At 50.0% G+C, this 27,295-nt stretch overlaps 1 protein-coding gene across 2 annotated transcripts; it reads left to right on the plus strand.

Moving 5' to 3' along the window:
- The first annotated feature begins 11,835 nt into the window (after positions 1 to 11,835).
- On the plus strand, positions 11,836 to 25,668 carry cdca5 (cell division cycle associated 5). 2 transcript variants are annotated; one of them, XM_060855476.1, is made up of 6 exons: positions 11,836 to 11,952; positions 16,149 to 16,213; positions 17,784 to 17,840; positions 18,234 to 18,275; positions 21,401 to 21,838; positions 23,809 to 25,668. In XM_060855476.1, the coding sequence occupies exons 1-6, from the start codon at positions 11,898 to 11,900 to the stop codon at positions 23,887 to 23,889; spliced, it is 738 nt and encodes a 245-aa protein (XP_060711459.1). In that variant the 5' UTR covers positions 11,836 to 11,897; the 3' UTR covers positions 23,890 to 25,668. The 2 variants fall into 2 exon arrangements, with proteins under 2 accessions (XP_060711459.1, XP_060711458.1); XM_060855475.1 differs by having other exon boundaries at positions 11,837 to 11,952; positions 17,781 to 17,840.
- The last annotated feature ends 1,627 nt before the right edge of the window (positions 25,669 to 27,295 follow it).

The following is a 27,295-nucleotide window of genomic DNA, read 5'->3' on the forward strand; positions in this document are numbered from 1 at the left end:
TTAATTGGGGTTTGTTCCTGTGATTCTGTAAAAGTGGAAAACAGATGTTTATACCTATTGTTTATACAGGCCTGTCTTCACAGCATCTTATCTCGTGCCTGTATTTTGTCCCATTGTTTTGCAGTCCCATTTTTTTCTTGTATACATTTTTAGCTAATACAAAATAACAGTTATGCATTTCCTCCTCATAGTTCCCATTCTTGTTGATTCAGCTCCTGGCTGAAACAATTACACACTGATGTGAGTTCATTTTTTTTATATAATCAATTAGAATTGCAGAAGTAACATTAATTTACCTATATCCCACACCGTTCATTCCCTGTAACTCAATTCCTGACTTCCCCAAAGCCCTATCCACAATCTGCAATGACACGGGGATGCCGATTCTCGACTGGGGTTGGGGTGGGTGATGTCAGAAACCACACGACAGCAGGTTATAGTCCAAAAGTTTTATTTGACATCAGAAGGTCTCGTTGCGCCGTTCCGGGTGTTGTGTGACTTCTGACTTTGTCCACCATCGACAAGACACGGGTCAGGAGGGTGCGGGAATACTGCCCGCTTGCCCTGGATGGGACCAGTGCCAATAACACTCAAGAAGCTCAATCCCATCCAGGAAAGAGCAGCTCCCGCTTGATCGGCAGCACATCCACAAGCATCCACTCCTTCTACCACCAACGCTCAGTAGCAGCAGTGGGTACGGTCTACAAGATGCACTGCAGTAACACCCTGGGGCTCCTCAGACAGCATCTTCCAAACCCATGACCACTTCCATCTAGAAGGACAAGGGCAGCAGATACATGGGAACACCAGCCTCTGCAATTTTCCCTCCGAGCCATTCCCTATCCTGACTTGGAAATATATCTACAGCTCCTTCATAGTCGCTTGGTCAAAATCCTGGAATTCCCTCGCTTTAGAACATTGTGTGTCTACCTACTGCACACCAACTGCAGCAGCCCAAGAAGGCAGATCACCCCCTACCTTCTCAAGGGCAATTCGGGACAGGGCAGTAACTGCTGGGCCTAGCCAGCGATGCTCACGTCCTCTCAGTGGATTAAAAAATCGCAACTCTGTTGGCCCAGCGTCATAATCAGTGAGTTTTGTGTTGAAATCCTGCCCAATAATGTAGGGAAATTGAATTTATGAACTCAGAGTTTTTTAAAAAATGCACTAATGGTTTGATATAGTTGTACAGGAGTGACATTTTGAAGTCTCAAAAACAGTTTGAAACAGTGTGTGTCATTTGGAAGCCTACTGCTTTTATCCACCTGGGAAAGTATCCTTGAAACAATCATCGATTGTTCGGTGGATACAACAGATTCAATAATGTTTTTGCCCAGTCTGGGCCTAAATCTGTCACCCTTACCCAGTCTGAGCCTAAATCTGTCACCCTTACCCAGTCTGGGCCTAAATCTGTCACCCTTATCCAGTCTGAGCCTAAATCTGTCACCCTTACCCAGTCTGGGCCTAAATCTGTCACCCTTACCCAGTCTGGGCCTAAATCTGTCACCCTTATCCAGTCTGGGCCTAACTCTGCCATCCTTACCCCGTCTTGGCCTAACTCTGTTGTCCTTACCCTGTCTGGGCCTAAATCTGTCACCCTTACCCAGTCTGAGCCTACGTCTGCTGTTCTCATTTAGTCTGAGTCTAAATCTGTTGTCTTTGCCCAATCTGAGTCTCAATCTGTCGTCTTTACCCAGACTGAACCTAAATCTGCCATTTTTACCCAGTCTGAGCCTAAATCTATCGTCCTTATCCAGTTTGAGACCAAATCTGTCGTCATTACCCAGTCTGAGCCTAAATCTGTTATCCTTACCCAGTCTGAGCCTAAATCTGCCACCCTTACCCAGTCTTGGCCTAACTCTGTTGTCTTTACTCAGTCTGAGTGTAAATCTTTCATCATTACCCAGTCTGAACCTCAATCTGTCGTCCCTGCCCAGTCTGGGCCTGAATCTGTCATCCTTACCCAGTCTGGGCCTAAGTCTGTTGTCATTACCCAATCTGAGCCTAAATCGTTCATCATTACCCAGCCTGAGCTTAAATCTGTCGTCCTTACCCAGTCTGAGCCTAAATCTGCCATCCTTACCCAATCTGGGCCTGAATCTTTCATCCTTACCCAGTCTGGACCTAAATTAGATTAGATTACTTACAGTGTGGAAACAGGCCCTTCGGCCCAACAAGTCCACATCGACCCGCCGAAGCGCAACCCACCCATACCCCTAAGTTTACCCCTTACCTAACACTACGGGCAATTTAGCATGGCCAATTCACCTGACCCGCACATCTTTGGACTGTGGGAGGAAACCGGAGCACCCGGAGGAAACCCACGCAGACACGGGGAGAACGTGCAAACTCCACACAGTCAGTCGCCTGAGTCGGGAATTGAACCCGGGTCTCAGGCGCTGTGAGGCAGCAGTGCTAACCCACTGTGCCACCGTGCCGCCTGGGCCTCAATCTGTCGTCCCTGCCCAGTCTGAGCCTAAATCTGTCATCCTTATCCAGTCTGGGCCTGAATCTTTCATCCTTATCCAGTCTGGGCCTCAATCTGTCGTCCTTACCCAGTCTGGACCTAAATCTGTCGTCCCTGCCCAGTCCTGGCCTCAATCTTTCGTCCTTACCCAGTCTGGGCCTCAATCTGTCATCATTACTCAGTCTTGGTCTACATGTGACTCCATGTGCCACAATGCTCGCTGAGGGAAACAGAAACATCATCATTTGGAAATGAAGGGACCTGCTCCAATTTGAAGTATAATTGATGAGTAGGAAAGATGTCCTCATGTGTCTTGTCTCACATGCATCAAAATGGAGTCTCAACATTTCCAAGTATCACTGCATCATAGGAAACACCAGAAAAAGTGGTGAATGATACAGTGCAGTTTGGTAAATCAAACAAGGACAGGGCTTATTAGCATTAAAACTAGGCCCTTGTGTAGTGTTGGAGAACAGAGGAAGTCATGTTGAGGTAAATAATTCTTTGAAAGTTGCATCAGAGAAACACTGGGTGGTAAGGAAGGCATTTAGCACACTTGGAGTAGAATGGTGCTGGAAAAGCACAGCAGTTCAGGCAGCATCTGAGGAGCAGGAAAATCAGCGTTTCGGGCAAAAGCCCTTCATCAGGAATACAGGCAGAGTGCCTGAAGGGTGGAGAGATAAATGAGAGGAGGGTGGGGGTGGGGAGAAGTAGCATAGAGTACAAGAGGTGCGTGGGGGTGGGGATGAAGGTGATAGGTCAGGACCTTCCCCCACCCTCTCCTCCCTGACCTATCACCTTCATCCCCTCCCCCACTCACCCATTGTACTCTATGCTACTTTCTCCCCACCCTCCCCCTCCTCTCATTTATCTCTCCACCCTTCAGGCTCTCTGCCTGTATTCCTAATGAAGGGCTTTTGCCTGAAACGTCGGATTTTCCTGCTCCTCAGATGCTGCCTGAACTGCTGTGCTTTTCCAGCACCACTCTAATCCAGAATCTGGTTTCCAGCATCTGTAGTCATTGTTTTTACCTATTTAGCACACTTGCCTTTGTTTCTCAAACCTTTCTGAGAAGAAATGTTGGGGTTGTACAGGACATTGGTGAGGCCTCGTCTGGATTACTGTGTCCAGTTCTGATCACCCTGTTACAGGAAGGAGATTATTAAACTGGAGAGGGGTCAGAACAGATTTATCAGGATGTTGCTGGGTATGGACAGTTTATCTAGAAAGACTGGGAGGCTTTTCACTAGAGTGTAAGAGGTTGCAGGGCTAACTTATAGAGGTTTCTAAAATCATGTTGGGTATTGATAAAGTAAATAGCAGGTGTCTTTTCCCACGTTAGGGTAGTTCAAGACTAGAGGACATAGTTTTAAGGTGAGAAGAGAAAGATTTATAAAAAGACATGAGGGGCAAATTTTTTTTAACACACAGGGTGGTTCATGTGTGGAATGGACTTCCTGAGGAAGTGGTGGATTGTGGGTACAATTACAATGTTTAAAAGACATTTGGATAATGACATGAATAGGATATGGAGCTGAAAATGTGTTGCTGGAAAAGCCCTTCTTCAGGAATCCCTGAAACGTTTCAGGCTCATGCCCGAAACGTCGACTCTCCTGCTCCTTGGGTGCTGCCTGACCTGCTGCGCTTTTCCAGCAACGCGTTTTCAGCTCTGATCTCCAGCATCTGCAGTCCTCACTTTCTCCTTGGAGGGATATGGAGCCAGGAGCAGGCAGGTGGGACTAGTTTAGCTTGGGATTATGGGTCGGCACGGACTGGTTGGGCCCAAGGGTCTGTTTCCATGCCTCGTGGCTTGGTGATTCCATACGGGTTCAAATTGTCTGCCTCAGATTCGAAAAACTGGATACACCAATAGCAATTGACGATTTATTCGTAAGGGTGCTCGGTGAGTGTGGGAGCAATATCCCACACAAACATGGCAGTTTCACCTGACAGTTTTTGATGGCCGGATTAGATTACTTACAGTGTGGAAACAGGCCCTTCGGCCCAACAAGTCCACACCGACCCGCCGAAGTGCAACCCACCCATACCCCTACATTTACCCCTTACCTAACACTATGGGACAATTTAGCATGGCCAATTCACCTGACCCGCACATCTTTGGACTGTGGGAGGAAACCGGAGCACCCGGAGGAAACCCACGCAGACACGGGGAGAACGTGCAAACTCCACACAGACAGTCGCCTGAGGCGGGAATTGAACCCGGGTCTCTGGCGCTGTGAGGCAGCAGTGCTAACCACTGTGCCACCGTGCCGCCCAGGGAACGTGAATCATGACACCCAGCTACTGTCAACAAATGGGGTCAAGATAAACCAGAATAGTTTCAGGGTCTAGATCAGAGCGGTGCTGGAAAAGCACAGCAGGCCGGGCAGCATCCGAGGAGCAGGAGAATCAACATTTCAGGCATAAACTCCTCATCAGAAACGTCGACTCTGCTGCCCCTCGGATGTTGCCCGACCTGCTGTGTTTTTCCAGCACCACGCTTTTCGACACTGTCTCTCCAGCGTCTGCAGTCCTCATTTTCTCTCTGTCTGCATCAGAGCAGGGCTCCACTGTGCAGGCGCCAAGAATTACCCTCCTGGCCTTCCCTCGTGGGGAGCATCAGAACTTTCATTTCCAAGCACCAGTCCGCTCCACAATAACGTGTGTTTCCTCAACGCAAGTTGCCTGTAACGCGACTGAAGAATTGAGACAGTTATTTGTAGAAAACAAATATCCCTTCCTTGTATTGACCGTAGCGTGATCCCAGCCCCATCGGCTTTGCGTGAGTCTCTTACAACGCAGGGTCGCGTAAGGATAGGGTGATGTTCAGCACGGACTGGTTGGACCAAAGGATCCAGGCAAAAGTGAGGACTGCAGATGCTGGAAGTCAGAGTCAAGATTAGAGTGGGGCTGGAAAAGTCACAGCTGGTCAGGCAGCATCCGAGGAGCGGTGAGATCGACATTTCAGGCAAAAGCCCTTCATCAGGACTGAAGGGCCGGTTCCCATGCTGCAGGACGTGATGACTCCATACGGTTCAACATATCTTGTCTACCTCAGAGCTGAAAAGCACAGCAGGCCAGGCAGAATCTGAGGAGCAGGCGAATCGATCACGGTGGCACAGTGGTTAGCACTGCTGCCTCACAGCGCCAGAGACCCGGGTTCAATTCCCGACTCAGGTGACTGACTGTGTGGAGTTTGCACGTTCTCCCCGTGTCTGCGCGGGTTTCCTCCGGGTGCTCCGGTTTCCTCCCACAGTCCAAAGATGTGCGGGTCAGGTGGATTGACCATGCTAAATTGCCTGTAGTGTTAGGTAAGGGGTAAATGTAGGGGTATGGGTGGGTTGTGCTTCGGCGGGTCGGTGTGGACTTGTTGGGCCAAAGGGCCTGTTTCCACACTGTAAGTAATCTAATCTAATCTAATTACTCGGCAAGGTGGTGGCGGGGTAGCGCTCCTCACCAGAGCACATCTGCTTTCCTCTCCTCCATTTTTTTGTCCCTTTCTTTCTTTCCTTCCGTCCTTTAGTCTGTGCCGCTCGGTTGAGGAAGCAGCGGCTGGTGGACTCTGACAGTCAGCTGGTCACAGTTGGCGACGCTGGGGATGTCCGGGGGCATTGCCAAGGCCTTGCGAGGCGGCGGCAAAGCCGGGCCTGCCCAATGGAGGTGGCCGACAGATGGCTGGACAGGGAGAGGCCCAGCTGGGAGTATCTGCAGGCGACAGCCCAGTGGTACTATTGTGGAGCTGGTAACCCAGACAACCAGGTGGCCTTTTGGGGATCCGGGTTCAAATCCCGCCACAGCAGATGATGGAATTTGAAGTCGATAAAGAATCTGGAATTAAGAGTCTAATGATGACGGTGAACACATTGTTGGGTAAAATGCATCTGATTCACTGTGTGGAGTTTGCACATACTCCCCATCTCTGCGTGTGTTTCCACTGGGTGCTCTGGTTTCCTCCCACGATCCAAAGATAAGCAATTTAGGGTGGATTGGCCGTGCTAACGTGCCCCATAGTGCCCAGGGATGTGCAGGTTAGGGTGGATTGGCCGTGCTAAATTGTCCCATAGTGCCCAGGGATGTGCAGGTTAGGGTGGATTGGCCGTGCTCAATTGTCCCATAGTGCCCAGGGATGTGCAGGTTAGGGTGGATTGGCCGTGCTAAATTGTCCCATCGTGCCCAGGGATGTGCAGGTTAGGGTGGATTGGCCGTGCTAATGTGCCCCATAGTGCCCAGGGATGTGCAGGTTAGGGTGGATTGGCCGTGCTAACGTGCCCCATAGTGCCCAGGGATGTGCAGGTTAGGGTGGATTGGCCGTGCTAAATTGTCCCATAGTGCCCAGGGATGTGCAGGTCAGGGTGGATTGGCCGTGCTAAATTGTCCCATAGTGCCCAGGGATGTGCAGGTCAGGGTGGATTGGCCGTGCTAAATTGTCCCATAGTGCCCAGGGATGTGCAGGTTAGGTACATTAGTTAAGGAGGAAATGTTGAGTAATAGGGAATGTGTCGGGGTGGGATACCTTTCGGAGGGTCGGTATGGACTTGTTGGACCGAAGGGCCTGTTTCCACTTTGCAAAATTCTAAAAAAAGTCTAATGTCCCTTCAGGGAAGGAAACTGCCATTGTTACCCGGTCTGGGCCTACACGTGACTCCAGACCCACAGCGATGTGGTTGACTCTTAACTGCCCCTCTGGGCAATTAGGGATGGGGCAATAAATGCTGGGCCCAGCCAGCGACACCCCCCTCTTGTGAATGAACAAATTAAAAAGGCTTACAGCTTAAGGAAGGAGTATTATAGAGATGTACAGCATGGAAATGGACCCTTCGGTCCGACTCGTCCATGCTGACCCAGATATCCTAAATTAATCATGTCCCATTTGCCAGCACTTGGACCATATCCCTCCAAACCCTTCCTATTCATATCCCCATTCAGATGCCTTTTGTATACTGTCATTGTACCAGCCCCCACCACTTCCTCTGGCAGCTCATTCCACACACGCACCACCCTCTGCGTGAAAAATCTGTCCCTTAGTTCCATTTTATATCTTTCCCCTCTCACCTTCAACCTATGCCCCTCTAGTTCTGGACTCCCCCACCCCAGGGGAAAAGACCTTGTCTATTTAACCTATCCATGATTTTATAAACCTCTGTAAGGTCACCCCTCACCCTCAAGGGAAAACAGTCCCAGCCTGTTCAGTCTCTCCCTGCAGCTCAAATCCCGACAACAACCTCATAATATTTCCCCTTTTAAACTTTATTTCTTTATTTTTCTGCTTTTATACAAAGGAAGTAGTGCTGTGTTTATTTTTGTGCTTCTGTAACTAAGATTTTGTACCAAGGTACTTTGTACGTCTCAGATGGCAGTGTGTTTGGTGATTTTATACACTTTCCACTGTTCTCTTGTACCCCATAACTGAGTACATATGACAACAAAACCTAAATTCACTTTTCTTTTTAAACCGGTTTCCCCTCTAGACCGAACAGACGGTCACCCGGGATTGCGAGCGGGTTCCTTTCTGGAACTAGCTCACAAGTCAATTTGTTCACAAGCAGCAGCTGGTCATGAGTACTGGAAACGCTCGTGGTTCAGGTCTTTAAAACCACGTGCGGGATCACATTCGTAAGTACGAGTGTTAATAAGTGGGGCGTCCTTAAACTGGGGAGCCCCTGTATGCGTAGTTTATGTCTTCTCCTGGTTGGCCTAGCAGGCTATCCAGTCCAAGGACAAGTTACAAAGATGGCCGACAAAAGTTGTCTTTTCCAGCCACACCCACATCCTGTGAGTAAGCAACACTCAAGGCCAGCAGTGTCAGCGAGTTGTTTCCCTTCCATCCTGACCTTATCTCTGAAATGTTACATCTCATTATATTGTTTTCAAAAGCCTACTGCCTCATTCTTTTAGCCCAGCAGTTGTTCAAGGCCATTTTTGGCAAAATATGGTTCCGGCTTTCTTGCGGAACCAGTTTTAATCACTCCAACCTTGCTGGCTGCACTGAAGCTTAACCCAACAGAGTCAAGAACAGCTTCTTCCCCGCACTTATCGGACTTCTGCACGGACCCCTCAGATTTCAAATCTCATTCTGGTCTCGCTCTCCGTGCACCTTCTCTGCAGCTGTTACATTGTACACCTCGCTCTGTTCTATCACACTGGTGCTCTTTTGTATGGTATGACCTGCCTGTAGTGCACGCAGAACAAAACATTTCATTGGGTACAGTAATAAATCTAAGCAAAATCAACGGTCAATGAAAATGCACGTTGCACGACTCTGTCTTACTCCCTCAGAATCTCCTGGAAACCTTAAATAAGGTTTTCATTGTCCCCTCTTCCCATTGCCACCTCCACGATCGAGCCCTCCACAACCACCTGATGAAGGAGCGACACTCCGAAAGCTAGTGCTTCCAATTAAACCTGTTGGACTATAACCTGGTGTTGTGTGATTTTTAACTTTGCCACCTCATGTGACTTGGTGTTAAATCACATGAAATAAAGTTCCTGTCAGTCATCTTTTGCTGTGGCATTTTGTCATGTTTTATATAAATGGAAATGTTCTTCCTTTGGCATTAATGTAAGACAATGAACAGCAGACGGACTCTCTGTCCTCAAATAGTAATGATCTTCTTAATGTTAATCTTGCTTCAATCACTTCCTATGCAGTGTAACCTGTATGCTTCACTCGAAGAACCTTACGATGTGTATGTTGCTGCTGACTATGATGTGACTATACTTCTCGCAAACACAACCTTTCATTGTATTTTACCACTCGTGACCGTCAATCACTAAGTCAGCACGGTGGCTCAGTGGTTAACACTGCTGCCTCTCAGCACTAGGGTCCCCGGTTCGATTCCAGCCTTGGGTGACACTCCTGTGTGGAGGTTGGACATTCTCCCCATGTCTGCGTGGGTTTCCTCCAGGTGCTCCGGTTTCCTCCCACAGTCCAAAAGAAGTCCAGATTAGGGTGGATTGGCCGTGCTAATTTGTCCCATAGTGTCCAGGGATGTGCAGGTTAGGGTGGATTGGCCGTGCTAAATTGTCCCATAGTGCCCAGGGATGTTGTTATAAGTGAATTCTGTCTAGGTATTCTAAATCTCCGGAGAATAGTCCCTGACACTCGGCTAACTACTCTACACTAGGGCTATGGTTCAGATCAACCGAGTTCTGCCTCCACACTCTGCCGACCGCGGACTGTCCTTTAACCCTTGAATTCAAGGGAGACTGTCCACAAGGTCCCGTCTTAGGAGGCGAACTCCAAGCTGACAGCACCAGCCCTCATCCCCTCTGGCTACCGCTTTTCCCGTGGCAAATCGAAATGCTGCGAGACACACAAATGAGCAACGGATGTTTATTTCAAACTTGCAAGTTTGGGCGGCTTCCAAAAAAAAAGAGCTTCGGAAGAATCGCGACGGAAGATTTTACAGCACTAATATTTCTACATTATTTTTACATGTAAAAACACTAATGACAATTCAATTGGTTAAAACATCTCACGCTTTTCTCTGCCAACGCTTTGATTATCTGTATGTTTCTAATATTCTGAGAGCTTCTATTGTATCATGGCCACCTGTTTCTTACACATTACATTATTTTTAACAATTCTATTGACTAAAGCATTTCTCGCTTCTCTATCCCAGGCCTTGGTTATCTGTATGTTTCTAATATTTTAAGAGCTTCTATTGTATTATTGCCAAGGTTACCTAGCTTCATAGCAGCCTAGTTTTAATTAACAGCTTACGTCAGTTTCATTCAAGGTTACAAATCACCATGTTTTTGACATAACAGTTTCTCCCTGTTTCCAGGCTAACTTACATTCAGTCTCACAGTTCGCCCTTACTTATTAACCCTTAGTTAAACTGCAGAAATTACATCACCCATATCAATGTGCAGGTTAGGGTGGATTGGCCGTGCTAAATTGTCCCATAGTGTCCAGGGATGTGCAGGTTCGGGTGGATTGGCCATGCTAAATTGTCCCATAGTGTCCAGGGATGTGCAGGTTAGGGTGGATTGGCCGTGCTAAATTGTCCCATAGTGCCCAGGGATGTGCAGGTTCGGGTGGATTGGCCATGCTAAATTGTCCCATAGTGTCCAGGGATGTGCAGGTTAGGGTGGATTGGCCGTGCTAAATTGTCCCATAGTGCCCAGGGATGTGCAGGTCAGGGTGGATTGGCCGTGCTAAATTGTCCCATAGTGCCCAGGGATGTGCAGGTTAGGGTGGATTGGCCGTGCTAAATTGTCCCATAGTGCCCAGGATGTGCAGGTCAGGGTGGATTGGCCGTGCTAAATTGTCCCATAGTGCCCAGGGATGTGCAGGTTAGGGTGGATTGGCCGTGCTAAATTGTCCCATAGTGCCCAGGGATGTGCAGGTCAGGGTGGATTGGCCGTGCTAAATTGTCCCATAGTGTCCAGGGATGTGCAGGTTAGGGTGGATCGGCCGTGCTACATTGTCCCATAGTGTTAGGTGCATCAGTCAGAGGGAAAATGGGGTCTGGGTGGGTTATCCTGCGGAGGGCCGGTGTGGACTGGTTGTTTCCACACCGTCAGGGAATCTAATCCCCTGAAAGTAAGTGCCATTTTGCACTTGACGTCCTAAGTACCGTGTGAACCAGGTGAGAGCAGGGTGCGGGAATTGGAAGCTAAATTTGTAAAGTTTTCCAATTTGGGACGACGTAATGGAAGGACCAGAGGGAGGGTGGTGTTGAGGGGGACGGTTGCACATGTCCCCCTCAAGGAGACAGCAGTCACTGAGGGACTGCTCCCATTATTATTATTGTTGTTGTTGTTGTTGTAGTAACACTGCAGCAACCCCATTGGTGCATTTCAGAGAAATACTGGCCAATCAGAGGAACGCGGGAGCCATCTATTTAGAGGATGCAGTAGTGTTCGCCAATCAGAGAGGGTGAGGAAAGCGTGCTGACCAATCAAAGTGGGAGACGCTGTGATGGGCAGTATGGAGGGGCGGGAAGAAGGTGACGCAAACCAATCAGAGGAGAGTCGACCCTACCTTATCAAGGAGAGGCAGACGTTCAGGCCCACCAATGGCCAATCAGCGAGAGGCAAGCTGCGCTTCGACCAATCAAAGTGTGAAAGGCGGTACTGACCTCATAGATGGCAAGTCGTGCGGACCAATGTGAGAAAGGCAGAAGCCTTGGCCAATCAGAGGGCGGGTCGCGGTCGCAGCCAATCAAAAGGGTGATCATGTGGACCAATGCGAGAAAAGCGGGATGTACGGTGGCCAATCAGAGGGTGGGAGCTGGCCGTAGCCAATCAAAGGCGCGCTCTTGTGAACCATCGCGGGAAAAGCAGTGGGCGCACCTGCCAATCAGAGGCAGGGAGGCGGTACTAGCCAATCAGAAGGGAGGCTGCGCTGGCCAATGCCGGTGGAGGCGGGATTTTTTGAAGGTGTTGTCGGTTGGTGGGATTGGCGCGAGCTGTCCTGGCGGTAATGGCGGAGGTACGGAGCGTACCCGGAGGGAGCAGGGACTCCCCTCGTAATCCCGGTGAGTGATGCAGAGGCGCCTCACCCCACCCCCCGTGGGGCAGCTCGCCGTCTGCCCCCCCCCCCCCCCCCCAGGATGTTGGTGTAATCCCACTCCCCCCCCCCCACCAGGACGTTGGTGTAATCCCACTCCCCCTACAAGGACGTTGGTATAATCCCACTCCCCCCACCAGGATGTTGGTATAATCCCCCCCAACCAGGATGTTGGTATAATCCCACTCCCCCCCCCCCCCACCAGGATGTTGGTATAATCCCACTCCCCCCCCCCCCCCCCCCCACCAGGATGTTGGTATAATCCCACTCCCCCCCCCCCCCCCCCCCCCACCAGGATGTTGGTATAATCCCACTCCCCCCACCAGGACGTTGGTATAGTCCCACTCTCCCCACCAAGATGTTGGTATAATCCCACTCCCCCCCCCCACCAGGATGTTGGTATAATCCCACTCTCCCCCCCCCCCCCCCCCCCACCAGGATGTTGGTATAATCCCACTCCCCCCCCACCAGGATGTTGGTGTAATCCCACTCCCCCCCCCCCACCAGGACGTTGGTGTAATCCCACTCCCCCTACAAGGACGTTGGTATAATCCCACTCCCCCCACCAGGATGTTGGTATAATCCCCCCCAACCAGGATGTTGGTATAATCCCACTCCCCCCCCCCCCACCAGGATGTTGGTATAATCCCACTCCCCCCCCCCCCCCCCCCACCAGGATGTTGGTATAATCCCACTCCCCCCACCAGGACGTTGGTATAGTCCCACTCTCCCCACCAAGATGTTGGTATAATCCCACTCCCCCCCCCCACCAGGATGTTGGTATAATCCCACTCTCCCCCCCCCCCCCCACCAGGATGTTGGTATAATCCCACTCCCCCCCCCCACCAGGATGTTGGTATAATCCCACTCCCCCCCCCACCAGGATGTTGGTATAATCCCACTCTTTCCCCCCCACCAGGATGTTGGTATAATCCCACTCCCCCCCCCCCCCCCCCCCCCCCCCCACCAGGATGTTGGTATAATCCCACTCCCCCCCCCCCCCCCCCCCCCCCCCCCCCCCCCCCCACCAGGATGTTGGTATAATCCCACTCCCCCCCCCCCCCCCCCCCACCAGGATGTTGGTATAATCCCACTCCCCCCCCCCCCCCCCCCCCCACCAGGATGTTGGAGTCATTGCACTCCCACACAGCCTCTTGTCTCTGCATCTCCTCAATATTGTTATCAGCCCCCCCCCCTTTATAATGTTTGTATAATCTCACTCCCACTCATGCTGCTGCAGAATGCTGCTGTAAACCCCCTTGCACATCTCCAGCCCCAGTTCCTTCCTTGACATTGTCCACCCCCTGTCCAAAAATTTTGGTATAATCCCACCAGTACTGTACCCCAGTGTTATACAGAGACAGACCTGTCCCCACCAGTACTGTACCCCAGTGTTATACAGTGACAGACCTGTCCCCCACCAGTACTGTACCCCAGTGTTATACAGTGACAGACCTGTCCCCACCAGTACTGTACCCCAGTGTTATACAGTGACAGACCTGTCCCCACCCATACTGTACCCCAGTGTTATACAGTGACAGACCTGTCCCCACCAGTACTGTACCCCAGTGTTATACAGTGACAGACCTGTCCCCACCCATACTGTACCCCAGTGTTATACAGAGACAGACCTGTCCCCACCCGTACTGTACCCCAGTGTTATACAGAGACAGACCTGTCCCCACCCATACTGTACCCCAGTGTTATACAGAGACAGACCTGTCCCCACCCATACTGTACCCCAGTGTTATACAGGGACAGACCTGTCCCCACCAATACTGTACCCCAGTGTTATAGGGACAGTCCTGTCCCCACCAGTACTGTACCCCAGTGTTATACAGGGACAGACCTGTCCCCACCAGTACTGTACCCCAGTGTTACACAGTGACAGACCTGTCCCCACCAGTACTGTACCCCAGTGTTATACACTGACAGACCTGTCCCCACCAGTACTGTACCCCAGTGTTATACAGTGACAGACCTGTCCCCACCAGTACTGTACCCCAGTGTTATACAGTGACAGACCTGTCCCCACCAGTACTGTACACCAGTGTTACACAGTGACAGACCTGTCCCCACCAGTACTTTACCCCAGTGTTGTACAGTGACAGACCTGTCCCCACCAGTACAGTGCCCCAACCTTATACCAAGACAGACCTGTCCCTCACCAATACCCTAACCCCGGTGTTGTACAGTGACAGACATTAGCAATTTTTGAGAAGATGTGTAGCTCAGGTTGTTTATAACTATGTCAGTCAGCTTGTTGAGCTGGAAGGTTTGTTTTCAGATGTTTCGTCACCATACTCGGTAACATCATCAGTGCGACCCTCTGGTGAAGTATTGGTGGTATGTCCTGTCTCTCTATGTTTATAGGTCTTGGTTTCTTAAGGTGGCTGATGTCATTTCCGGTTCACTTTATCAAGGGAAGGTAGATTAATTTAGATCCTATGTGTTTGTTGGAGTTCTGGTTAGAATGCTGTACCTCTAAGAATTTTCACATGTGTCTTTGTTTCGCCTGTCCAAGGATGTATGTGTTGTCCCAGTCAAAGTTGTGTCCTTCCTTTTTCTGTATGTATAGGAATGAATAATAGTGGGTCGTGTCATTTGACCTCCCAAAACAACAGAACAATTTTAGAGGAACCATATAACACCATCAACAATATCCTGTCAGGCATAAAATTCACAAAAGAGGAGGAGAATGCCAACAGACTCCCATTCCGAGACGTGACAGTTGAACGTACAGTTAACGGAGAGTTTCAAACTAGCGTCTCCAGATAAACAACACGCACGGACCAAATACTTAACTTCAGAAGCAATCATCCCAACACCCACAAATGGAGCTGTATCAGGACGTTATTTCAATGAGCTACATCACACTGCAGCACCCAAGAGTTGGTAACAAAGCACAAGAAGATCATCTATATAATGTTTTCAGGAAAAACTGGTGCCCAATAAACACAATCTGCTGATTCCTCAGAAACAAACCCAAACTTGCCGACACTTTGGGCGGCACGGTGGCACAGTGGTTAGCACTGCTGCCTCACAGCGCCTGAGACCTGGGTTCAATTCCTGACTCAGGCAACTGACTGTGTGGAGTTTGCATGTTCTCCCCGTGTCTGCGTGGGTTTCCTCCGAGTGCTCCGGTTTCCTCCCACAGTCCAAAGATGTGCGGGTCAGGTGAATTGGTCATGCTAAATTGTCCGTAGTGTTAGGTAAGGGGTAAATATAGGGGTATAGGTGGGTTGCGCTTCGGTGGGTCGGTGTGGACTTGTTGGGCCGAAGGGCCTGTTTCCACACTGTAAATAATCTAATCTAATCAAACTACGCAACCAAAGACTATAGCCACACCACCTTGCATCGAAGACCTATCAGAAATGACTTCCAGACTACTCAGACCCTTTGGCATCATGGTAGCCCACAAACCTTCCAACACAGTAAAACAATGACTAATGAATACCGTCGGCCAAGCTAACGTCATTTCCAACGTACCATACAAGAACTGCCAAAAACACTACATCGGACAAACCTACAGCAAACTTGCCACCAAACGACACGACCCACATACAGATAAAGAAGGGCGTCACTTTTACTGGGACAACGCACACATCCTAGGAGAGATGAAACAAAGACCCAAGAATTATTTTAGAGGCATGGCATTCTAACCAGAACTCTCTCAATAAACCCATCGATTTTAGATCCTGAGAAAGTGTATAAGGTGTGAGTAGGTAGGGACGGAGTTAAGTTTAGGTTTGCTTGACAAAGGATCAGCTAGTGTGACTTTGACCAGAGATGAACTTGCAGTGAATAATGAGGTGCTGGAGACTAGGGTAGTGGTTTAACGAGGTGAGGGACGTCCATTGTGTAATGCTGGTTAACAAGGTGAGGAACGCCCATAAATAGAGAAGTGGGACATCCCACTAGTGCTTCACTGGAGGCACTCACTTACCTAGTATGACTTCCAGACTATTCCCATCCCTTGTCATCGTGATGACAAAACATCTGGAAACAAACCTTCAATCTAAGTGAGCTAACTTACAAACTTAGTGACAGATATTCTTTGTCTGGTGTGAGTGTGTCTCAGCCAGCAGGAAACCGCCCTAGACTGGTTGGTTGTTTTCTTAGACTACTGGAGCCCAGAATCATTGCTTTAATTTTGTTTTTTAGATTTGGATCCACCAGCAAGGAGAAAGTCTGACAGATTGTCGGCGACACGGAAAGATGAAGGCTCAGTGAGTACTGGAGCGGACACTGCCATGTTGGCGTGATTCCTGCTGCTGCCTTCGTAGCCGTTTGGGAGAATGTTGTTCCTCTTAAAGTCTTTGAGGTGTTGGGTACAGAGAACTCTATTAAGTTGACTCTTTCCTTTTTAAAAGAGTAAACTTGAGGTAACTTATTTGGAGCTGTGATGGGAAGAGAGTTCCCGCATAGTAAATGAAACTTCTGTCCCTGAGAACTATATCTGACTACTTGTTAAAAATATTGCCTGTTTTGGCCTGAACCATTTGCCATGAATTTCACTCACTTTGAAGGAATTTATCCTTGTCTCAGTTCTAAATGGTTACCCCATATCCTTGAACAGTGACCCTCTGGTTTTGAACTACTAATTGCAACAACCTGTTAGAAATTTATAGGTTCCTTTCAGACTCCCCCAAAACCCGAGTTCTTCTAAACTCCAGTGAATACAGTCCTAACCAATCCCATCTCCTGTTTATACATCAGTCCTGCCAACCCAGGGAATCATTCTGCGGAACCTTCACTGCTCTCCCTTCATCAGCAGAACATTCTTCCTCCGATAGGGAAGTGCATACAGTATTCCTGGTGTTTGGTCTCACCTGAGCAATTGCAGAAAGATTTCCCTGCTCCAATCCTCAAATCCAGGCCAACGTACAGTTTGCCTTTGTCGTCACCTGCTGCATCAACCTTGGGAGGCAATAGCCTCGTGGTATTATGGCTGGACTGTTAATCCAGAAACCCAGATCATGTCCTGGGGACCCAAGTTCAGATCCAGCAGATGGTCAAATTTGAATTCAATTTGTCAAAAAAAATCTGGGATTAAAAGTCTAATAGTGACCATTAAAACCTTCCTGATGAAGGGCTTATGCCCAAAACGTCGAATTCTCCTGTTCCTTGGATGCTGCCTGACCTGCTGCGCTTTTCCAGCAACACATTTTCAGCTCTGATCTCCAGCATCTGCAGCCCTCACTTTCTCCATTAAAACCATTGTCAGAAAAACCCATCTGGTTCTTTACTGTCTCTAACTTTACCAGCTCTAGCCCATATCTGACTCCAGGCCCACACCAAAGGCCAATTAGGGGTGGGCAATAAATGCTGGCCTCCCCAGTGACGCCCTTGTCCCGTGACGGAATTGTTTAAAAAAAATGCTTACCTTGCTAGTGTACAAAGGGACCCAGATCTCCATGCACCTCCCACGTTTCCCACCCAACAGTTAATAATTCCGTAACTGCCTTCCTGTTTATGCTCCCAAAGTGGGAACATCTCACACCAATCCTTGTTAACTTCATCCACCATGCATTTGCAAATCCAAAGCTGGTCCAACACCTCTGGTAAATGATCAATATCCAAGTGGGGGGAACAGATCAAAAATGTATAATGTTAGGGGGTTGAGGCTAAATGTTTTCACTGTACGTGTTATGACTGTGTGGTCATTGGCAAGCGCTTGCAGTGCGTTGGGCAGGCTTGTGGTGTGAGAGCTGATTGGTTTCTAACGTGTGGAAGAGGTGATGCTTTCTGAGCCTTCGCTCGCTCGTCCCTAACCCAGGTTCTTTTATTATTCAGCAGGCTCCAGTGGTCAAACGTTCAATCGTTCTGAAGAAGATCGAACCCCAGAAAAATGTGGTAAGTGGCGAACGCTCCACTTTCCAGGGTGGCTAGCGAGGGGCTGCCTTGGGAAATGACAGGTCTTCCTTTCCCTCTCACCCCTCCCCATTCCACCCGAAACGGGTTCCTGGAGATCTTCAGCCCGAACTCCGTGGTGAGTATCTGCCGTGCACGTGTCTCGGTTTGTGAGAGGTGCGTTGGGTCTGATTGCTGGGTGATGAGAGACTCCTGAGTGGAGAGCAAGCGTGTGCAGTCTCGGCAAGCTTTGTCAATCAGTCACGTGGAAATTGAAGAGACCTACAGTTCAGGTGGAGGCCACTCGGCCCGCGCTCGCTCTTTGCCAAGCGGTTTGTTATTTTTGCAATCGACTCCAGCACTAACACCAATCTCTCTTCTCTATCTCTTGTCCAGCTTGCTAAATCCATCACTGCAACACCGAAACGCAGCTCCCGGGTAAGTGTACGCACTCACTTCCACCACCAGCCACACCCAGAAGAGCTAAAGGTGGTACGAGGCGAGGCATTTTACAGTGTATGGTTAGGAATTGGCATGTGCTTCCTAGTGGGTATCGTTAGAATCCCTGCGGTGTGGAAGCAGGCCATTCGGCCCGTCAGGTCCACATCAACTCTCCAAGTAGCAGCCCACCCGGACCCACCATCTCATCCCTGTCACTCTGCATTTCCCATGGCTAACCCACTTCGCCTGCACGTTCCCTGGACACAATGCGCAGTTTCCCACAGCCGATCCACCCTAACCTGCACATGTTTGGATTGTGGGAGGAAACTCCACACAGTGACTAAGAATGTGGGGACAGTGAGGACTGTAGATGCCAGAGATCGGAGTCAGAGTGTGGTGCTGGAAAAGCACAGCCAGCTAGTTAGGCAGCATCCAAGGAGCAGGAAAATCGATTGAGCCACCCCCCTCATTCCTGATGTAGGGCTTATGCTTATCGATTCTCCTGCTCCTCGGATGCTGCCTGACCAGCTGTGCTTTTCTAGCACTATTCTCTTTTTGACTCAGTCACTGAGAACGTGCGAGCTCCCACACAGACGGTTCGCCGGAGGAATCAAATCCAGGTCCTTGATACTGTGAGGCAGCAGTGCTAACCGCTGGGCCACCATGCAGCACTCTGGTGCCTATTCTAACAGTAGCCTGCAGAAGGGAAGCAAGGAAAAACACTCCAGGATTTTAGGAAAGAGCAGTGGGACGAGCTAGATTGAATTTGACGGGTGGAATGGCCTCCTCTTGTACTGAGCTATCCTATGATTTGCTGGCTTGTACAGGGCAGCTAGCCAGGGAGGGGTATAACTGAGATTAATGACTTGCTGTGTGGGCTTTATGGGGCTGAACACTGACAGCAGATGCACAGTCACGAAGCCAGTCTTTAAGCAGTGAATCAATTATTTCAGTAACCAGCCGTCAATTTCCTCTCGACAAGGAGCTGAACTGAGATTATGCCAAATAATATTTGGAATGTTTTGTAGGATCTGGAGTAATTTTTCCTTCCCCCAGCTAATTGGATTTATAAAACTTGTGAACTCGAGTCTGAAGTTAAGTTTATTGCCTTATGGGTAATGCATTTTATTGCCTTGGCGTGTATTGAAGGCCTTCATAACCAGAGTGGGATTTGGTAACATCGGTGTCTCCTCTGGCCAGGGAGGAATCCAGAACAAAGAGGCAGCAACTTTACGGTGGAGCTGGACTCCATACCTTCAGAGAGTGGTAGGGAAACACAGCATTGTCTGGCAGCATTGAGCAGAAACGAACTGAGTTCATGTTTTGAACCCAGAGAGCCATCGTCAGGACTGGAAATAGCTGGGCAAGGGTTTCAGATTTCCAGCAGCCACAGTGTCTTGTCTTTATTTCCAGAAATAGCTTCAACAGTTGTTCGTTGTACAGAAGCTCCCTTTTTCCACCTCGTGACTTTATCGTAGAATCCCTACTATGTGGAAACAAGCCATTTGGCCCAACAAGTCTACACCAACCCTCCAAAGAGTAACCCACCCAGACCCTACCTTATTACTGTACATTTACCCCTGACTAATGTCCCTAACCTGCACATCCCTGGGCACTATGGGACAATTTAGCACAGCCAATCCACCCTAACCTGCACATCCCTGGGCACTATGGGACAATTTAGCACAGCCAATCCACCCTAACCTGCACATCCCTGGGCACTAAGACTCCAAACAAGACCCGAGGTTTTATTTGTTATCGAAGACTATAGAGGGGGAGGGGTAAGGGGCTAGTGGTGGTATTGTTGCTGGCCTATAAATCCAGTGAGGGGAAAGTGAGGGCTGCAGATGCTGGAGAGTCAGAGTTGAGATGTGTGACACTGGAAAAGCACAGCGGGTCAGGCAGCATCAGAGGAGCAGGAGAATCGACATTTCAGGCATAAACCCTTCTTCAGGAACGCTCCTGATGAAGGGCTAATGCCCGAAACATCAACTCTGTTGCTCCTGTGATGCCACCGGACCCGCAGTGCTTTTCCAGCGTCACACTATTCGACTACAAATCCAAAGACCCAGCTACTGATGTGGTGAGCTGAAAATATGTTGCTGGAAAAGCGCAGCAGGTCAGACAGCATCCAAGGAGCAGGAGAGTCGACGTTTCGGGCATGAGCCCTTCTTCAGGATTCTTGAAGAAGGGCTCATGCCCGAAGCGTCGATTCTCCTGTTCCTTGGATGCTGCCTGACCTGCTGTGCTTTTCCAGCAACACATTTTCAGCTCTGATCTCCAGCATCTGCAGTCCTCACTTTCTCCTACTGATGTGTTCAAATCCCGCTGTGGCAGGAATCTAATGTAACATCTGGAATGTAATAATGGCCCATGAATCCAATGCTAATTGTTGGATAAACCTATCTAGGTGGCAAATGCCCTTTAGGGAAGGAAATCTACCATCCTTACCTGGTCTGGCCTACATGGGACTCCAGACCTAGAGCAATGTGGTTGACACTTGACTGCCCCCAAGGTCTGACCAGTGACTCCCACATGAATGAATGAATGAAAACGAAAAGAAGGCTGTGGTCCAAGTCCAATTTGAGGCGAAGAACGAAGTTTAGATCTAGATAAAGTTGATGGTAGTTGTCTTTTACCCCAGCTGGGGAGTTCCGAGACAAGAGGGCACCTTTTTTAAGGTGAGAGGAGAGCAATTTGAAAACTACTTGGTGGGGGGGGGGGGGCCACAGTGTTTTACACCGAGTGTGTGTGTGTGTGTGTGATGAACTTCCTGAGGAAGTGATGGATATGGGGACAGTTACAACATTTAAAAGACATTTTAGATAAGGACGTGACTAGGAAAGGGTTTGGAGGGATAGGGGCCAGGAGCAGGCAGGTGGGACTGGTTCAGTTTGGGATTACGGTCAGCATGGACTGGTTGGGCTGAAGGGTCTGCTTACCCAGGTACAGATGCAATATGGCTCGAAGTGATAGAACAGGATCGAGGGGCTGAATGGCACCTCGCCTTCTCCCAGATGGGCTCTGCGTTCAGCCATGTCCTATCCGCGAACGCGGCCGTCGGTTCAATGCTCCCGAAGGCGGCTTCGGTTGCGCTGAAACTCTCGCTTTCCCCTTTCCAGGTTTCCCCAAAGACTGTGAAGGAGAACGCCGGCGGAGACTGGGCGAGTGTGGCCGACCAAGAGGCGGCGCGGGGCAGCGCCTCGCCCCCTGCCCAGGACGCTGAGAGAGGCGCGCTGATGTCCCAGAAGGTGCGGCGCTCATACAGCCGCCTCAGCCCCTACGGCATCCACCTCCCGAGTGTGGGCGGTGGGGCTTCGGACACCTCCACACCGAACGGGGAGGGGGAGGGAGCTGCCTCCCGCAGGTCCCTCTTCGGCTTCGGCAGGCTCCTGGCCGGCGACACCGCACCGGGCGTCTCGCCGGTGAAACGCCCCCTGACCCCTGAGGTGGAGAAGCCTCTCCTTTCCACCGGCTCCCTCGCCCAGCTGGACCTGAACATCCCTGGTGTGGCCGTGGCCAAGGAGAAGAGGAAGAAACGCAAAGTCCCCCAGATCGAGGTGAGGCCAGACAGGCTGTGCCCTCTGGGCGTGCGCTCTGCCCCTTCCCTCTGGGCGTGCGCTCTCCCCCCTTCCCTCTGGGCGTGCGCTCTCCCCCCCCCTTCCCTCTGGGCGTGCGCTCCCCCCCCCCCCCCCCCCTACCCTCTGGGCGTGCGCTCCCTCCCCCCCCCCCCCCCTACCCTCTGGGCGTGCGCTCCCTCCCCCCCCCCCCCCCCCTCCCCTCTGGGCGTGCGCTCCCCCCCCTTCCCTCTGGGCGTGCGCTCTTCCCCCCCCCCCCCCCCCTTCCCTCTGTGCGTGCGCTCCCCCCCCCCCCCCTTCCCTCTGGGCGTGCGCTCTCCCCCCCCCTTCCCTCTGGGCGTGCGCTCTTCCCCCCTTCCCTGACTGACTGACTGCCATTCCCTCGCGCCCCTCCAGAAGTAGATCCCCAATGCTGGCGATTTGCCTGACCTTCCCATCGAGGAGGTGCCAGGGTTCAGAGGCAGGGCGGATGTAAAGTGCCCCTTGGCAACACGTTTGGCAACAAGGAGGGGGCTTTTTTCTCAAAACATGATAGTGTGGAAACAGGCCATTTGGCCCCAACAAGTCTATACCGACCCTCCAAAGATTAACCCACCCAGACCCTACCTTTATTACTCTACCCTGACGAACGTCCCTAACCTGCACATCCCTGGGCACTATGGGACAATATAGCACGGCCAATCCACCCTAACCTGCACATCCCTGAGTAACTGGAGGAAATTCCACACAGACATGGGTTGAATGTCTGTGTGGCCTCTGCACAGTTGCCTGAGGCCTGAATTGAACCCAGTTCCCTAGTGCAGTGGGGCAGCAGTGCTAACCATTGAGCCACCCTGCTACTAGACTTCCATCCAGTATCCTGTCCATTCCCCAGCCTCGCAGGCAAATGTGTCTGGTTGTCGTCATGTGACTGCATTTGGGAGCTTTGAGAGAAAATTGGCTTCTGCAGTTCGAGCAGGAGAGCGAGGAGCAGGAGTAGGCCGTCTGGACCCTCGAGCCTGCCCCGCCAGTCAGTCGGATCATGGCTGATCTTTTCTGGCTCAGCTCCACTCACCCACCCACTCTCCATAACCTTTCATTCCTTTACTGTTCAAAAATCTATCTATCTTTGCCTTAAAAACATTCAACGAGGTAGCCTCATGGGCAGGGAGTTTCACAGATTCACAACCCCGGCCCCTCCCTGTTCTACATTTACCCATTTTCCCCGTCTGTCTTGAGGTGGCACTGACAGCCGGTACGTGACGTCCTGCGCTGGACCAAGAACACACTGAGCAATGCCTGTGCGTCATCCTTGCATTCGGCACAAGATGTACTTTGTTGGAGGACTGGAAACATTTTTAAGAATTCTTCTCTCTCTTCCCCCCCCCCCCCCCCCCGGCAATGTTCAGTGGCTCACAGAAGCTGAAAGCAGCTGCCCGTCATCTTTTCCTGAGGGATGGGCAGGAAATGCCTAGCTAGCAATGTCTACTTTACGGGAACTGTTTTTTTTTGTTTTGGTTTTAAAAATGCTCATCGCACACTTGATGGACATTTGCTGTCCTCGGGCTCCCAGCTGCGCAGGGTGCCCACTGACTGATGTTAGTCGGGGATTTGGTGCTTCCTCGGATGTTGTATAGGGATAGGGCTTGTCCCAGCTGCTTTTGTGTTGAGTGGGAGGGTCCCTGCTCCACTCGGAACCAAGTTCTGTTGCCCTTCAGCAGGGGGTTATCACGGCAATAATGTAGTCAAGGAGTGGTCCTGGCATCAGGACCGTAAATCCATGCCGGTTTTCCAGAGAGCGCCCTGAAATGTTGAGAGCCCACAGCGTGTATGTTGAGTTAGACGGGGCATGCTAAAGCCCTTACACAACGCATCTTTGGCAGGAGTGGCCCAGTGGTCCATGTAACCCCTAACTGTCATCCAACGTGCTTCCCAGCCCCTCACTTCTCTGGTGTTCCCTGTTGTTTTCCCAGAAGTCGGAGTTGGACGAGTGGGCCGCTCAGATGAACGCTAGCTTCGAAGAAGCGGAACGCTTTGATTTGCTTGTGGAGTGATGAGGAAGGGGAGCTGCTCGCTGTCTTGCAGAACGCTTCAGTTTTCAGATGGATTCAAAGCAGCATGAACCTCGAGAAAACAGGACTGTCCAGAGAAGCGCCGAACTCTTTACCGGTAGGTCGTAGGGATGTCGAAGGCAGAAGAGCCAGTCGCTCCACACATACCTCTTGCGGTGAACAACTGCAGTTCCTTTTCAGGGGTACTCCTTCCCCCTTGGAGCACTGCCGTTTGTAGACATGCTTGTCAACGTAGAATCTCCACTGCCGGCTGCTGCTGTCTGACATTAACCATTGCAGTTCGCTGGTAACAGCAAGGTTCAAGTGTTGGTATGTGTGTCTTCTCTCTCTCTCTCTCTCTCTCTCTCTCAGTATTAACAGTGTGACTGACTCGCTGCAAACAAACCTGGCGTCCTCCTGCTACTGGAAACTGTTTGGGTCAAATGTTTATTTTCCTAACCACTAAATCTGACATGGAAATATGGCCTGGCTCATACTGTGTCTGGAGAGACAGGGCAATGCTTTTGGGTTGGAGGTTGGACTGCCTCACCCAGAATCACTTAACCTGTCGCTTCATTCCTCTGCTCACTTGCTCCCTATTTTTTTTGTTTTAAATATACAATTTCTACATTGCTTGACTCTATAACTGGAGAAAAATGATCAGATGTCTTTTTTTTTTAAGAAAAGGAACACACCCACGTGTACTTTTAAGAAGCTGATGTATAATCAAACCCAGAAACTGCCAGTACGGTCTGTCTGTGTGTCTCTGTATTCTCTCTAAGAGTGGAGCCGAATCCTTCCTTTGCTGATTGATAGGTGATTGACCTTGGTTAGTGTTGAATGTACTTGATGTCCTTTTTTTATTTATAGTTGTTCCCACCCTGACCATACCTGCCAAGCTGGATGTGGCTTTAATACTGTGTGTGGGGAGCCCACATGATTATGTTCGAGTGGGTTTTCATTTTGTCTGCCACTCAGTGTTGGCCCTAGCTGCCTACTCGCTTTAGACGTGAGCTGGCTGGGGCTGGGGCTGGCGCCAGGTTATCTGAAACACACTACATGTCATCCTGAGTCAAACAAGACGCTCAGTCAATATTATCGACATCCTGTTATTCAGAATCGACTGAAGAAAACATCGTGTTCCCTCTGTCCTGTTCCCTCCAGAGTATAGTTGTTGTGTCAATAGGAAGAGTGTTTTCTTGTTCGGATTTCAGTCAAGCTGAGAGAAATGTCAGCAAAGTTCATGTCCATTGAACCTTGACCTCTGCCCAGCAGCATAACCAGCCATCTTGTCTTCCCAAGTGGAGGCGGTTTCTAGGTTTACTCCAGCGACATGCTGGTGTTTGTGGTTCAGTTGCTGTTTGGATCATGGGGTTGGCTATTTCAGTGGGTGAATTAATGTCTGCTCACCTTGAGCCCTGGTGGTAAATGATCAGCTGAATTCTCTTTCTAGTAAATGATGTATGCTCCATGCTGATTCTTTCCAAATCAAATGCAGTATGAAACTCTGTTGGTGATTTTTTAAAAAATGTTATAATGGAACTGGATTTTACCCGTCGTCCATTTACATGAGAACAGTTAAACTCTTCCGCAGTTTTTTGTAACTGTGTGGTTAGCAGACTAGCTGTGAGAAAGTAGGTAGGGCTGCGTTGTCGGGAACTTAATGTTGACCTAATGGTGTAGGTATGGAAGCTATGTCAGACATCAGTGATATTTGGTATGTTATTGTATGTGTTAATTAAGGAGGTAATGAACTGCAATAAAAAGGCGTTGTGCTTTTGATATTGAGAGTATTTTGTGTGATCTAATCAATATTGTCTTCACAAAACTGCCTTGAATGGGGCCAGCGTGCAAATTCTTGCCCAGCGAGTACGAAGATAAAGCACACTCCCGGGGATGCTGAAGGGCTGCAAGGAAAACAAGCTGCTGGAGAAACTGAAGAATCAATCCGGGTGGGAGTGTGGGAAGAGGCCGTTCACCCTCATTGGGTCAGACACTGCCCCCTACCCTATCCCTGTAACCCTGTGTTTCCCACAGCCAGTCCACTCAGCCTGCGTGTCCCTGGACACTGCGCGCAATTTAGCACAGCTAATCCTCCGAGCCTACAGATCATGAGACACTATGGGACAATTTAGCACGACCAATCCACCCTAACCTGCACATCTTTGAATTGTGGGCGGAAGTCCACACAGACAGTCACCCAAGGCTGGTGTTGAACCTGGGTCCCTGATGCTGAGAGACCAACTACTAAGACACAAAATGTTAACTCTACTTTCTCTTCACAGATATTGCCAGACCTGTTGAGTTTATCCAGCAGTTTTGTACCTCCACGTACTGTTTATTTTACATTCATATCCTCCGTCTGATCGGGCAAATAAATCCTTTTCTACCGATGCAGTAGTTTTTTCTTTTTGGAGCTGCTGAGATTTTTTTTTGCAATGCGAGTGTGTTGCTTCTCTCTCGGGGAATTGTGTGCATCAATCCACTTGCCCTCATTCCATCACCCAGGCTTTATTTCTTAGAAAACAGTATCATTGGAGCCTGATACGGGTTGGGAGCAGCAAGTGGTACTGATTTAAGACCATGCGTGGGTTTTAGTGTGTGAATGTGTTGGACAAGGCTTACTGGGTGCAAATGTGCTGTCTTTCACTGTGTGTTCATATGGGATCAGCTGTCAAGTCCCAACAGGTGACTGCAGCATATCACCAAACAACATTGGGCACAAACATGCAGGTTTGAACACTGCCATTGCTTGGGTTTGCCTCAGAGCCATGATGGTGTTAAAGATACATGCCACCTATTTGCAACAGCCTGTGCTCCAGGCCATGAATGTTTAGGTTAGATTAGATTCCCTACAATGTGGAAATAGCCCCTTTGCCGTAAATGAAGAGTAACCCATCTCCCTGTGACTAATGTGCCTAACATTATGGGCAATTTAGCATGGCCAATTCACCTAACCTTCACACCGTTGGACCCAGAGGTGAGAATGTGCAAACTCCACACAGACAGTTGCCCGGAACTGGAATCGAACCCGGGACCCTGGTGCTGTGAGGCAGCAGTGCTAACCACTGAGCCACCGTGCTGCCCTAAAAGCAGCAACCAATCCTGACACAGCACAGCCAACCTCACCCATTTGCCAACCTCGGCACTGCGCTTGGCGTTATTAGCACGATGCTCTAACCATCTGAGCTAACCAACCAACTGTGTGGTGGTATAGAACGTTGGTGAGGCCTCTTCTATAGTCTCGTGTCCAGGTTTAGATTAGATTCTGTACAGTGTGGAAACAGACCCTTCGGCCCGACAAATCCACACCGACCCTCCGCAGAGTAACCCACCCAGACTCGTTCCTGTACTGTATATTCACCCCTGACTAATGCACCTAACACTATGAGCAAGTTAGTACGGCCAG

This window comes from Hemiscyllium ocellatum, chromosome 46, assembly GCF_020745735.1.
Source record: "Hemiscyllium ocellatum isolate sHemOce1 chromosome 46, sHemOce1.pat.X.cur, whole genome shotgun sequence".
Lineage (NCBI taxonomy): Eukaryota > Metazoa > Chordata > Chondrichthyes > Orectolobiformes > Hemiscylliidae > Hemiscyllium > Hemiscyllium ocellatum.

What these genes read in the sequence shown, in the direction of transcription:
- cdca5 (XM_060855475.1), top strand. Translation starts at nt 11,898, where the DNA reads ATGGCGGAGGTACGGAGCGTACCCGGAGGGAGCAGGGACTCCCCTCGT. An exon ending in GGACTCCCCTCGTAATCCCG is followed by an intron (nt 11,953 to 16,148) that starts GTGAGTGATGCA and finishes TTTGTTTTTTAG; the next exon opens with ATTTGGATCCACCAGCAAGG. An exon ending in TCGAACCCCAGAAAAATGTG is followed by an intron (nt 17,841 to 18,233) that starts GTAAGTGGCGAA and finishes TCTCTTGTCCAG; the next exon opens with CTTGCTAAATCCATCACTGC.